The sequence below is a fragment of the Eurytemora carolleeae genome, unplaced genomic scaffold (genome assembly GCF_000591075.1).
Source record: "Eurytemora carolleeae unplaced genomic scaffold, Eaff_2.0 scaffold158, whole genome shotgun sequence".
Lineage (NCBI taxonomy): Eukaryota > Metazoa > Arthropoda > Copepoda > Calanoida > Temoridae > Eurytemora > Eurytemora carolleeae.
Genome location: NW_019396117.1, coordinates 118,035 through 132,463, shown reverse-complemented (window position 1 = coordinate 132,463; position 14,429 = coordinate 118,035). Strand labels below are relative to the sequence as shown.

The window sequence follows — 14,429 nt, the reverse complement described above, 5'->3', positions numbered from 1 at the left end:
ACCTTATTATTCACTCCTTCTTATACTTATTTATTTAATCTACCTTAACTCAACTTAATTCCCAATAAATCTCCACAATATGACCACTTTGATTTCAATTAATTTACTCCTACACTTCTTAACCCTATTTTACTTTCAGTCATGAGTAGAAGGAAAAAAGAAACCAACATAGAAAGCTCATCGGGTTTCTCTAACCCCTCCGATTTATCCCTAGAAGAACTTGAGTCCATCTCTATCTCCTCCCTCGAGTCAATCAATAACTCACTACTCTCCAACTTAAACTGGAACCAAGGTGCCATCGGAATAGTTTGCCTCACCCTCAGCGCAGACAACCAAAATGTAGCCTCAGGCAACCTAGTATTACTAGGAACTCTCTTCAACACTAAAACCATCAACGCCAACCACTTCTGGACCTGCAACTCTCCAACCTCCCTCACCATCAGTATTCCAGACCTTACCATCTTCACATTCCCCGACAGCACCATGGTCTCTAACTACGTACCCTCCTCGGCTTTCTCCTTCCACTTCTCCAGAAACAACTCCATAATGCAACCTTCAGATCTCTCTTCTACAGAACTTTCCGACTTCTGCCTCAGAGCCTTCGTCTACCCTACCTCCGACTCCTATGCCAGGATTCTAATCCTTCTCTTCCCCGCCTCCGAGGACTTGTTAGCTACCTTCCCTCTCTACTCAGACCACCGCTTTCCAGGCATAAAACTCTGCGATTACGAGTTTCCCTTAGCTCCAGCAGGTCCAGTCTCTCCCTTAAGAAGATTCTGGGGTTTCCCGCTAGTTCCGGCAATTTTCCCCTTTACAGAATGGACTCCGGACTCCCTACTACCTACGGGCCTATGCCTCAGATCAGCCATGAGCAGTATACTCAGATCAGCAGTACTCCCAGACTCCAGCTCTCTTGCAGGCTACAAAAAGAAGCTTGCTGATCTCCGTACTTCAGGTTCTTTCACCAGCCGTTCTAAGCTACCAGCTCTTCTTTGGCCTCAACTCAACTCTCCAGATGCTCCTGACCTACCCAGCACTGGTATGTAATTACGTTACCTAACCTTTTTTCACTTCCTCTAACATAACACTAAATTATATCACTCCAACTTCATTTCTATTCCCTATATTTACCTACTACATTTATTTCCATGCTAACTACCTTTGTACAACTTGACCTATTATACCAGTTAATTCAATTATTTACAATGTTAATTCTCTCAAGACTACCACTCAATTATTCACACCTACTATTGTACCTTCTCTTACTTTCTAGATAATTATTTTATTTATTCTTTAACATTAAATAAACTCTCTCAATTTACCACAAGAATTAATTCATCCTACCACCTACCATTACAAACTTTATTTTAACAGCCTTATTGCTATAGCTTCCATTTAATTTATAATTTATAGTATTAGTTTTCTATTCACAAGAAAACTCTTATTCACTTAACTCTTTATTACCTGGTCTCTAAATAGATCCCAAAAAACTTCATTTCACTTCCCAAGGGACACTCCACTATCTTCCCAAGGGTATTAATTACCAATTCCCAAGAGGTTTATTTGTCTTAAATCACAAGAGGATTACTTTAAATCCCAAGAGGATTATCTTTAATTCCCAAGAGGACTATTTTAAAATCCCAAGAGGATTATTTAAATCCCAAGAGGATTATCTTTAATTCCCAAGAGGATTATTTTTAAATCCCAAGAGGATTATCTTATAAATCCCAAGAGGACTAATTTATGATTCCCAAGAGGATTATTTATGAATCCCATGAGGATTATTTATGAATCCAAGAAGATTGTTTGGAAATCCCAAGATCTTTACTTTATAAATCCCAAGAGTATTATTCTATAAAACCCAAGAGGACTATAAATATTAACCACCTACTTCATCAACTCATACCTTAACTTTTTCAGTTTACAAACCTCAAGCATTAGCTGGATCCATGAAATACGGACCCACAGGACTTTTTACTCCAAACTCTTTTACTTCTATCACAACCAACCAAGAACTAACAACCTCCCTCGCCGTTTTAGCCAACCACTCTCTGACTAAGAAGACCTGGTCGTCTTACTCAACTGCTGGGAAAATGCTTCAAAACTGCTGCACAGAAACAAATACCCCCTTGTCCTACCCTCTACCTGAGAACACCGTCATCATCTTCATAGCCTGGCTCAACAACAGAGGTCTAAAAGCCAGTTCAATCAACAGTTACCTGTCAGGAATACGCCAAATCCACCTAAGTGGATTAGTCTCTAAATATTTACATCTACTCTCTACTCACCTATATTTTAGATTACTTGTCTCTTTAAGATTAGTCTCTAGATATTTACATCTACTCTCTACTCACCTATATTTTAGATTACTTGTCTCTTTAAGATTAGTCTCTAGATATTTACATCTGCTCTCTAACATCTCCTTCTCTTGAGTCACTGATTCAAGCTTGTTCTCAATTCCTAAGGAAACAAATCATTAAAGATGTACTTTTTGTTTGTTAATAACTCATGAATAAACTATAAAGACGATATTGGTCCAGGTAAGGTTCTGGTCTTACTCCTGGATCAAGCTGAATGACCCGATCAACATTTGTAGTTGAAAACTGGAGGTTCTTATTCTTTAAAACCCTTAAATTCCCATGTCTTATTGTTATTATTATTATTTCGTACGGCGCTAACCTTCAAAGAAGGTGTACACACTATGCCTCTCAAGGATTTCCTTTAATGTTTATTGGTTGAATGAAACCAACCTGCTAGATATTCTTCCCCCTTTTTTTTCTCCTCCAGAAGAAGGTGAAATCTGTCTCGCAACTCACTCTCCTAGAAAAAATTCAATTTTAAAATTTTACATTTAAAAATTTGGTTTGTTTAACACAACTAGTTTCAAGGAAGAAATTTTTTATCAGTCAACGTACCCGAGAAAAATACAACAAATACATCAATCAATCAACGAATTAACAGGGGTGTATATTTTCTCCAAAAATCACTTTTCTTCCCACCCCCTTTGAATTAGATGCTCCAGACCGCTATATATAGAGATAAATATTATATATCTGTACGATATAATACGAAGTGATATCTGCAAGATGCTCCAGACCACTATATATAGATAGATAGATGCTAGATATCTAAGCAAGATAATACGAAGTGATATCTACTAGATGCTCCAGACCGCTATATATAGAGATAAATATTATATATCTGTACGAGATAATACGAAGTGATATCTGTAAGATGCTCCAGACCGCTATGTATAGATAGATAGTGTCCGTGTTTGACAAACACGTATCCTTCTTCGCACTCAGCAATATCAACAGTAAAATAACTTAATGTCCCCATTTTAACGAAACCTATCTCTTTATTGTATGTCGAGTAAAAAATGTTGGTAATGGGATTGATTTATCTCCCTGGCTCCTCAAGATGTTTAAAACTTGGAAATACCTTGAGTATACATTTAATCCTGAACTGAGTTTCTCTGGAGAAAATGTTGGAGTCGACCAGCAACTGTTGAAGTAAAGAATGATTCCGTTCCACACTTCCCAAATACATGAACACTGTCACCAACTGTAAAACAGTAACATTAGAATTATTTATTACTAACAAAAAGGGACCAGCGTTGGCCGTGGAATTAAAAAAAAAAATATTTTAATTTTTAAGAAAAAAACATTTTGAAGAAAAAATATGTAGGAAAAAAAATTATACTTGAAAAACTTTTTTTGGTCTATGTTACCCCCAGGGTACCCATGGGTTCCCTAAAAAAAATCATCCAATTTTGTCCCACCGTTTGTCCAGCTATAGCTAACACTGGTTTCCACATGTACGTACATGTACATGTATGTATGTATGTATGTATGTATATATATATATATATATATATATATATATTATATATATATATACGCGTAATGCGTATTTTTAGGGTTTTATTCGCTGAATTCGTAAAAATACAAGACTTTAGATGAAAATTTATGAACTTTTGGGAAAACAATATCAAAAGAAAGAAAAAAATTGCCTTTTAATGTCCATTTTTTCATTGTTTTCCCCCATATCATCAAAAATCATCCCCTAACTCTGAAATATATACACTCCTGCCTATCAATCAATTAATCGATCTTGTTTGATCTGAGAGTGACCCAAGTTTGGGTTAACTGGACTAACAACAGAGTTAAACAAAGTTACGAAAGAAAATACAGTGGGACCCATAACTATACTATGGAGTGCGAGGACGACATTTAGACAACCACGTGTGTTTATAGTTTATTGTTTATTAATCCTCAGGAACTCGTATAGAGTTATTATGAGGATGATTTTGTTGCTGATTGTTCTTTCTGGTTTATTTATTTTTTAGATTTACATGTTTCTTACAGCAGCTCATAGATTCTTTCTATATTCGTCGTATCTTCTTTTGAAGATACTCACAGTAGAAGATTCTTTGATGACTGATGGAATCAAGTTCCATTTTCTGGTTTACCCGAAAACAGTAGAAATTACTTCTTACATTTGTTCTGGAGATCTGGATTTCAAGATTTAAAGGGTCTGTTGCATTTCTAGTCAGTCGAATGTGATTAATCCTGGTAAACCAAGTTGCTGGATTTACATTATTGAAACCTTGAAGTATTTTGAACGTTTATATCATGTCAGCAGGTTCTCTTCTTTTCTTCAGCGGAAGCAGGTTTAACTCTTTCAAGTTTTCTTCATAAGATTCACCATGAAGCCCGGAAATCATACGAATAGCGCGCTTCTGAACTTGTTCTAAGGAATTCAAATCAGCTTCAGTCCATGGCCTGTGATTGATGTTGTTATAGCAATTAGCTTTAGCAGTTTACGAACACTGCAAAATTGCTTTATTTCATGTTCATGGAACAATGTAAAAAGTCGTCTTCATTGTCTGAAATTGTATCGCTCTCTTAGTATAATATATACTAGAACTCACCATATTTATTGAGATATTTAACGATTCTTTTGCTGCTTGATCTCTTTTCTCCTGCTTCAATCTCTGTATCTCCTGTTCTAGTCGAACCCTGGGTAAATAAATAATTTAATCAACCTTTATTAATCGTTCATAACAATTCCCAACCGTTTTGAATCGAATCGAATCGAATCGAATCGAATCGAATCGAATCGAATCGAATCGAATCAAATCGAATCAAATCAAATCAAATCAAATCAAATCAAATCAAATCAAATCAAATCAAATCAAATCAAATCAAATCAACCGTTAAGATCCGTTTTCACAGTTCTAAACCACTCTTGACCACTCTAAATCGTTCTTAATTGTTATCAACTAACCCGTTTTCAAACTTTCCCGCCAACCCATTTTCAACCATTATCAACCGATCCCAACCATTCCCAACAAATCTCAACCCCTCCCAACAATTCTCAACCGATCCCAACCATTCCCAACAAATTTCAATCCCTCCCAAACATTCTCAATCGATCCCAACCATTCCAGGTCGTTCTAAATCACTCCCAATCGTTACATCTTTAAAGATTCTCAAAGTTAGAATTTCTTACTTTTCTATTTTTAAAGTCTTAAGTTCCATGGTTGAGTACTGTTTCTCCGTTCTCTCTGACTCCAGTTCCACCTTGAGTTGACGGAGTTCCTTGGTTCTCTCAGCCAACATTAGATTGGTCTGAAGAAACTTATTATATAAATCTTTATTGGTTCTAATGCGAGACAAAAAATATCAATAATGATCACAGCTGAGTGCATTAGATTAAAAATTGCATAGTTCAGATTGGTCTGAAGAAACAGTTCCAGGTTGATACAGGAAATTAATCGAAAAGACAAACTATATAGATACAAATATTGATTAAAGGTTTATTTTTGTGTTGGATATGATAAACAAGCAGTGAGAAATTCCTTCAATGCAGGAAATAAAATACTTATTTGAACTGTTTGTCTGCCCGGAGAACCCCAACCAGGAGAATACTGGAATACTAACCTGAGAAGAAACAGGACTGTCAACTGTTTGTCTGCCCGGAGAACCCCAACCAGGAGAATACTGGAATACTAACCTGGGAAGAAACAGGACTGTCTACTGTTTGTCTGCCCAGAGAACCCGAACCAGGAGAATACTGGAATACTAACCTGAGAAGAAACAGGACTATCTACTGCGTCTGCCATGAGAACCAGAACCAGTAGAATACTGGAATACTAACCTGAGAAGAAACAGGGCTGTCTACTGTCTGTCTGCCCGGAGAACCTGAACCAGGAGAATACTGGAATACTAACCTGGGAAGAAACAGGACTGTCTGCTGTTTGTCTGCCCGGAGAACCCGAACCAGGAGAATATTGGAATACTAACCTGGGAAGAAACAGGACTGTCAACTGTTTGTCTGCCCGGAGAACCCGAACCAGGAGAATACTGGAAAATAACCGGACTCCCGGGACTAGCTTTCTTAGGTCTATAAAAATACACGTTTATTTGAAAGGGAAAAAATCGATACTTACATTATTTTTACAATTAGCTAACAATTGCATTTTAAAAAAAATAAATAAAAAATTTACGTTTATCCATGTTGAAAGAACTGTAAACTACATTTCAATTGACTCTCCATGCAAAGATGGCAATGCAAGATTTACGAGGATATCCTTAAACGCTTCGTCTTACCAAGCATTAATTAGACATACATGTTCTTTGTTTATTTAATCTGTTCAGTTTATTTGCGACTTCTCTGCGAAAGTAACTTGCGATTTTTTGCTTACAGGAAACAATGGAGAAATAAATACACAGGAAAAAACGACCAAAATTTTAAAGAAATTATGAAATTATTTTTCCTATCCAAGCCATTTTCCTTCCTATTCCCACCTGGTGAGATTACAACTGGATATCCTGGCTCTAGCTGAAGGTTCAGCTAGGAGACCCGTCTTCTCCGATACCCGGGACATTATCATAGTAGTTAGAGTAGCAGAGTCTAGCATACTTTTCTGCTCAGACATAGCCTAGAGTAGAGGAGTATACATAAATAGATACTAGATTTCTAGAAAGATAATAGGAAGTGATATCTACAAGATGCTCCAGACCGCTATATATATAGATAGATAGATACTAGATATCTATAGAAGATAATACGAAGTGATATCTGCAAGATGCTCCAGACCGCTATATATAGATAGATAGATGCTAGATATCTATACAAGATAATACGAAGTGATATCTATTAGATGCTCCAGACCGCTATATATAGAGATAAATATTATATATCTGTACGATATAATACGAAGTGATATCTGCAAGATGCTCCAGACCACTATATATAGATAGATAGATGCTAGATATCTAAGCAAGATAATACGAAGTGATATCTACTAGATGCTCCAGACCGCTATATATAGAGATAAATATTATATATCTGTACGAGATAATACGAAGTGATATCTGTAAGATGCTCCAGACCGCTATGTATAGATAGATAGTGTCCGTGTTTGACAAACACGTATCCTTCTTCGCACTCAGCAATATCAACAGTAAAATAACTTAATGTCCCCATTTTAACGAAACCTATCTCTTTATTGTATGTCGAGTAAAAAATGTTGGTAATGGGATTGATTTATCTCCCTGGCTCCTCAAGATGTTTAAAACTTGGAAATACCTTGAGTATACATTTAATCCTGAACTGAGTTTCTCTGGAGAAAATGTTGGAGTCGACCAGCAACTGTTGAAGTAAAGAATGATTCCGTTCCACACTTCCCAAATACATGAACACTGTCACCAACTGTAAAACAGTAACATTAGAATTATTTATTACTAACAAAAAGGGACCAGCGTTGGCCGTGGAATTAAAAAAAAAAATATTTTAATTTTTAAGAAAAAAACATTTTGAAGAAAAAATATGTAGGAAAAAAAATTATACTTGAAAAACTTTTTTTGGTCTATGTTACCCCCAGGGTACCCATGGGTTCCCTAAAAAAAATCATCCAATTTTGTCCCACCGTTTGTCCAGCTATAGCTAACATATATATATATACAAATATTATTATTACTATTATATAGATTATTGTTATTCTGTAGATTTTTGTGTATTTTTCACCAAGTGCAAAGCTGAAATGATTAATCTAAACGTTATTTCAAAATGTAACTAAATTAAATAATATATATATATATATAGTACATGTAATGTACATTTTTCAACCCAATATAGATTTAAATAATAATTTTGGACTTTTGACCAACATTACCACATACGATTCCCCCAACAGAGGGAGGTTTTGTTATTTAACGTCCCTTGGGACAAGTATGTAAAATAACAACCTGCTCTGCGAAGTTTCCGATAAAAAATTCGCGCATTTTCATCTAAGCGACATTAAAATTGTGAACAACTACTTTTTCGGGAAATTAAAAATTTTACTTAACCACGGGTTCCCTCGACCAATTTTGTCTACGCTCTGGATGTTTTGTAGACAAAATTGGTCTTGAGAACCCTAGGTATAACTTCCCTGTAACGTAATTGTAAATAATTACTAGCTCTCCCACCCCACACAAAACCTTTTACTAACCGAATAAAATAGAACCATCTAAACAATGAATTACTATCTAATACTTCAAAGGAAAATATTTCGTGAATATGTTCACGAATTGCATTTGTTTTGATATAATGTTTTCGACTAGCTGCATAATTTAGTTTGTTCTTAATACACGCTACAGAAGAGTTCTTTCACGTAAGCTTTCCGCTCTTATCTAAAAATTGTGCACCGTAAAAATGTCTCATTGGTATTAAATGAACCCTTAAGTTTTTCTCTACAATACAGCACTTTAAGCTCAACTACCATGTCTTGCCGATCTCTCCCTTTGAGGCATTATTGTACACTGTATAGCAGTGCTTAGGATCCGGATCCGCAAAAAAAAAAAATTTATTTTTCAAAATGTGCAAAACAGCGTTATTTTTCCTTAAAAATATCCTATTTTGAACTGTTTAAAAGATTTTAAAAATATTCTCAGGGTCTAAGGTTTCTATCTTGCTCAAATCTTAACTCAGACCTCCACAGTGCAACCCCCCCCCCACACCCCCTTTCATAACTAGAGAGAGGGGTGGGGGAAGAAGTCTCCCTTTTCCCCATTGCAACTAAGCAAATTAAGTCTTCACAAATTAAGGTGTAAGGATGTGTAAGAGTGAGGGGGAAAGGGAGGGGGCGCACAAATGCTAAAAAGATACAGATGCTAAGGAACATCTTGTGTTCCCAGTATAAAGAGACTGTTCTCTGCACTGAAGATATTCAAATCAGACCTAAGGAGTTGCCTGAAGGCAGATATTCTAAACGCCCTCCTTCTACTAAAAGCTAATATGAATTAGACCAGTTTTTTTTCATCCAATGTAAAAAAAATCAAACTAGTAGAAAAATAGTATAAAAAAATGTTAAAATGTTAAACATTTTTTTAGGTATGAAAAGATATTTGAACTAAAATCCATTTTTTTGAAAAGCGGATCCAGGATCCGGATCAAAATTAAATGGATCCCAAGCACTGCTGTATAGTGAACACTGAGCGGTGTACAGAATAACCCAACCAAAAAGACTTTCTGGGGTGCTTCCTTGTGTACATCTCAGGGGTTGTGTATATTTTTCACAATTGACACCCAGGGTGAGGAGTGGGGGGAATGATTTTTCATGATTTTTTTTTTGTGGGGAGGGGGGAAATGAAATGGCATACTTTTTACCCAAAAATTCATTCATTTTCCCCTATTCAGCCCACAAAAATCCTAAAACATTATATAACTTCTGCAAAATATGTTTTTTTTTTATAAATGGGGGGAGGGGAAGAAAAATGACTTTTTAAGAAAACATACACTCCTGCATGATACATCTTGATATTTAAAGAAAATGTGTCCACGGAGAAGATTAAGATTTTACCTTAATAAGTTCATCCTCTGCCCCTTCCGCTGCCAGTTCAACACACACAATCGACACATTCGGGAATTCCTGGAATAGAAAATAAGTATATTTAAATTGATCCTTTGTCGACCAAGTCCGTTGGCATAAACAAGGGGGCGAATGTAAACCCATCCCCCCCTCCACCTAATAATCCATGGGAAAAAAATAAATGTGAATAAATTTTTATAAAACTATATATCATTCTTACTCAATTCATCGTAAATTTCATAATGAACGTGCTATAAAGCAATCAATAATATACATTATCGCACGTGAGCTATAAAGTTTTCGATTGGTTCCCGGATTTTCTCCAAAAAAAAAGGATATTTTCAAAATAATTGTTTTCCATTGAAATGAAAATAAAAGCTCGGGACAAAATTAAATCTAAAATGGCTTGAACTCCTTGAACCTTCTCGATAAAGAGAAAATTTCTGTCCAAAAACTTTAAAACACTGCAAACCAAAATAGCAGTGTTATAAATAGTTATAAGCTGTTAAATGCTTAATTTACCTTTTTTAAATTATTTTATTTTCTTGAAATGTTTGGCTTGCCGTTTCTTGTGCTAGATAATAATAATAAATGACCTTAAAGGGAAAATAAAAAATCTTGGGTAAAAGTATGATCAAGGAAGAAAAACTTGCTTTATAATGTACAATTTTTCATTTCCCCCCCAGATTTTCAAAAATTCTTGTAAATATACACTCCTTCCATCTTTTAATCCCATAGGGTTGAAGCTATTTAGAGCTGTTGTGCCTAATTTACCTTTTCTAACAGTATTTTTATTTCTTGAAATGTTTGGCTGGTTGTTTCCTGTGCCGAGGATCCCTCCAGAAACTGAACCATGAACCATGAGAAAAACTTTCCTATAAAATATAATTATTATTATTGAAATTTGTAATTAGTTCAAAGATGCACACATACAATAAAAGCTTTGCAAATGTAAAGTTGAAAAATCCATACAATAACAAAAATTTCTTTGTGATAAGGTTTACTCGGTGTATTTTTTCAAAAGTGATTGCATTCAGGTCGCACAACAATAAAAAGACATCAAAACAAGCGAAAATTAACTAAAAAGAAGTGGAGTCCAAAAATCCATCCCAAGGAAATTACCAGTATTGTAAAAGCATGCGGCAAATAATTAACATTAATAAATGTGGTGGCGACTGGCAATAAGAAAAACACTCACCGAAAAAAAACTTAAATTAAAATGACATTTGAGTATAAATTGAAATATTTATGGTCCTTAGAACACGTAACTTGATTGTTTCCAAGTATTCGTATACAACCCCCCCCCCCCCTCCTATTAATTTTGTACATGCATCATATGTACCACATAGATATAATTGGTCATGTAGCCGCAGCACCCGGCCCCCTAGCCTGTTCGGAACAAGACACGATGTCCCTTAACCTTTCCTAGCCGCAGTGCTCGGCCCCCTGGCCTGTCCTAGCCGCAGCACTCGGTGCAGTCCAGAAATTGTCTAAACCCTAATATACTAAATAAATAATAATTTTCCTGAAAATTGGTTGGTCATATACAAAACTGATAGGATTGGAGGGCCGCGCGGGGGGGGGGGTCCAAAAATCGTATTCTAGAACGTACCCCGTAATTTCATCACGCAGTATTTAAGGGACGCAACGCCAAATATTTGCCTTTAACATATTATTCCATTTCATGTGCCACCTTATAAAAGAAAATCAATTAAGCATTCTTTTTTACATACATAAGGGGGCCGGATGGGGGTGAACGGTATTACTGAAATGCGAATTTTTCTTACCGTTTGTTAGAGATACTAGAGTTTTAGTATTAAAACCATTGTTCACTCCCCTCACCCAGCGTAGGCATGTATCCGACCATGTAGAGCTCTCCTCCATTTTGTAACTCCAATCCAGCTATTTTTAATTATATCCGTAAGACATTTTTTCTAAAACTAAATTAACATTGTGATGTGCATTAACATTAAAAAAATATATTGTCAGTAAACTAGGTTTTTGATAAACATTTCTTTAAAAGTCAACTTGTTTATAAATTAATACTTATCCCGTACAATGCAGAGAGTGAGAAAAAAGTTTGAATTGTGCAGTCTGCAGACGAGACGTTATTTCAGTTGGTGATTCGCGCCTATAAATCGAAATTAAATCTAGAATGCCGCGTCATATGAGTCGTAGATTTGGAAATAGGGTAAAAATTGAAGACGACAAGCGGAAAATCACTTTTATTGAATGGTGTATTTGTGGACCTACGCCCATCAAAATTACATCAAAATAACGTCATATGACGCCATAAAAAATTTTGTGTTTTAAGATTTAAATTTTGCTATGTTTTCCATTTCAAATAGTTCACCGTAGTGCCCATACGACCTCCGAAAAATGACTATCCGACCTTCAAAAAGAGCCCATTCCGACCTACAAAATTGAGTGGCCGTCCGACAGCTACAATTAATTATTTCTACCCTAATGCGCTATAGGCATGACAAAAGCTGCTAAAGGTCGGATGGGCAAGAATATATGCCCATCCGACCTAGTTGTCGTAGGTCAGATGTTGCAGTAGGTCGGATGGGCAGTAATAGCGGATGGGCAATAGGATTTCATTCGGGAACCTATACTCATCCGACATAGAGAGAAAACTAACCTAAAATTGCATAAGATCTTAAAACAGGTTAGGTTATGTTAGGTTAAATTTAAAATGGGTATAGGGTGGAGTTAGATGGGTTATGACGTACGCGTTACGTTATAGTTATAGGGAATCGATATAAATCCGTCAGAAGTTGTCGTATCAATAGAACCAACGAGACTAACGATCGATCGAATCAATGTATGTTTTGAAAAAAAGCTATTTTACGTAATTAACAATTAGAATCTCTGTTTGTGCAGGGGCAAGTTTGGCCTGCGGTGCTCACCTTCTTTACCTATAGCTGGGATTTCTAACATTTGTGCCCCCCCCCCCCCGCACTATCCAAATTTCTAACGACGGGCCTGGGTCGCCTGGGTAGTGGGTACGAATTGCGGTCCTCGGACCAATCGTTTGTTACTGCTCCGTAGCAAGCTTGAAGTTTTCAGTTTTGTCATGTTTCGTAATCGTAACTCGTAGAACACCCTGTGAATATGTGAATGTTTACTTGATTTAACATTCGATGTTAAAGAAAGATGCCCGAAACCTCACAGAGTAAAAAAATAGGAATTAGAAACATTAGTTCCACATCTTTTGAAAATATATTTCGGTCTCTTCATTTCTAACGATATATAATAAAATCATCAAAATCAATATTTAAACTTTACACAAGAAACAAAAAACAAAAATACTTTATAAAAAAAAATTTAAAAATTGGTTTTCAAATTCACATAAAGAATGTTTAAAGACAATTGTTATATTCCTTGAGATTTGTTTCTGTCGTGAAGATTCCAAACAAACTCAGAACAGTTTAAATTTATGTTTTAGTATAAAGTGGGGGTGGGGCTCGATCTAATTAACGAACTTCTACGGAAAAAGAGGGTTGGAGAGCAGAGAGGGGGGTGGCTGTTAATAGGGGTATTTAAACCTTTTAAAAAGTTGAACATAAACAATATTCTTTTTTTTAAATATACTGAATTACAGTTTACAGCTGAATAAAAACTATTTTCTTCTGTTCAATCCTCTCAGTTCAGTCATAAAGTCTCTGATGTATTTAGATTCTCGTATACTTCAAGTACTTTTCTCACATGTAATACAATAAACTACATTTCTGGTCTTACAGTTGAAAGTTCCATTAATATCAATCTTCGTACTTGTAAAACTGTAAAACTGTTCCAGGCTCTAGGGACAAGTTGGGCAATTTAAACCGCAAGGTTTCATTCCAGGTATAAGCTCCTCTTTGGCCTCATTCTGGGAGGACTTGGAATTCTGAACCGGATGAGTTTATCTCTAAGATAATGAGGTCTCCTATGGGTAACCATAGGTGGGTTTTGGAAAACCTCTTCCATCCAAGGATCCTAGTTCATAGTTCTCCAATGTTTTGTATAATGGAGGAGATAGAGGGACAATATAACATGTTTATTTTTTAAAGTTGAAAAAGCTAAATTTCACAAATTTCCAAATGGGCATAACAACAACCATGTAAATGTGCTTTGTGAAGCTAATTGAACCTTCATTTCTAAACTCCATATTTTTTAGAGTAAACGGGGTATGATACTGATAGTTATCTATACTCTGAAACAGGGGCGGATCATAAAAAAGGGGGGGGGGGAGTTCAATCTCCAATAAATTTGTAATTCAGTGGGAAGAGCACCGAGCGAAACTTGGCGAGCGAGGAGGGGGTGTAGGAGGGGAAGCCCCCGCAAAATTTGTATAAGGAATTAGCATTTAAAGTGAGTATTTTAAGTGCTCAAAATACAAAATTACTTATAAAATATGTAAAATTATTGCTTAAGAAAAACTTTTATATCAAAAACTATATCGATGGTTTCGTTTTTTTGTGACTAAAGACTAAAATGTGCTTCAATGTTAAAATCATAGCAAATTCTTAAGATAGGAAAGAATCATATTCTATTACTTACAGGGTTTGTTTAAACTTTAAATCTATCG

General features: G+C 35.7%; 1 protein-coding gene across 1 annotated transcript; it reads right to left on the bottom strand.

Moving 5' to 3' along the window:
* Positions 1 to 2,134: 2,134 nt before the first annotated feature.
* Positions 2,135 to 11,824, bottom strand: LOC111695455 (uncharacterized). The gene is given in 11 exon segments (XM_023464788.1): positions 2,135 to 2,192; positions 2,289 to 2,460; positions 2,751 to 2,820; positions 4,934 to 5,021; positions 5,515 to 5,633; positions 6,309 to 6,408; positions 6,813 to 6,946; positions 7,597 to 7,719; positions 9,851 to 9,919; positions 10,634 to 10,734; positions 11,647 to 11,824. Coding segments are annotated over 11 exon segments (1,131 nt in total). The 5' UTR covers positions 11,744 to 11,824.
* Between the last annotated feature and the right edge of the window lie 2,605 nt (positions 11,825 to 14,429).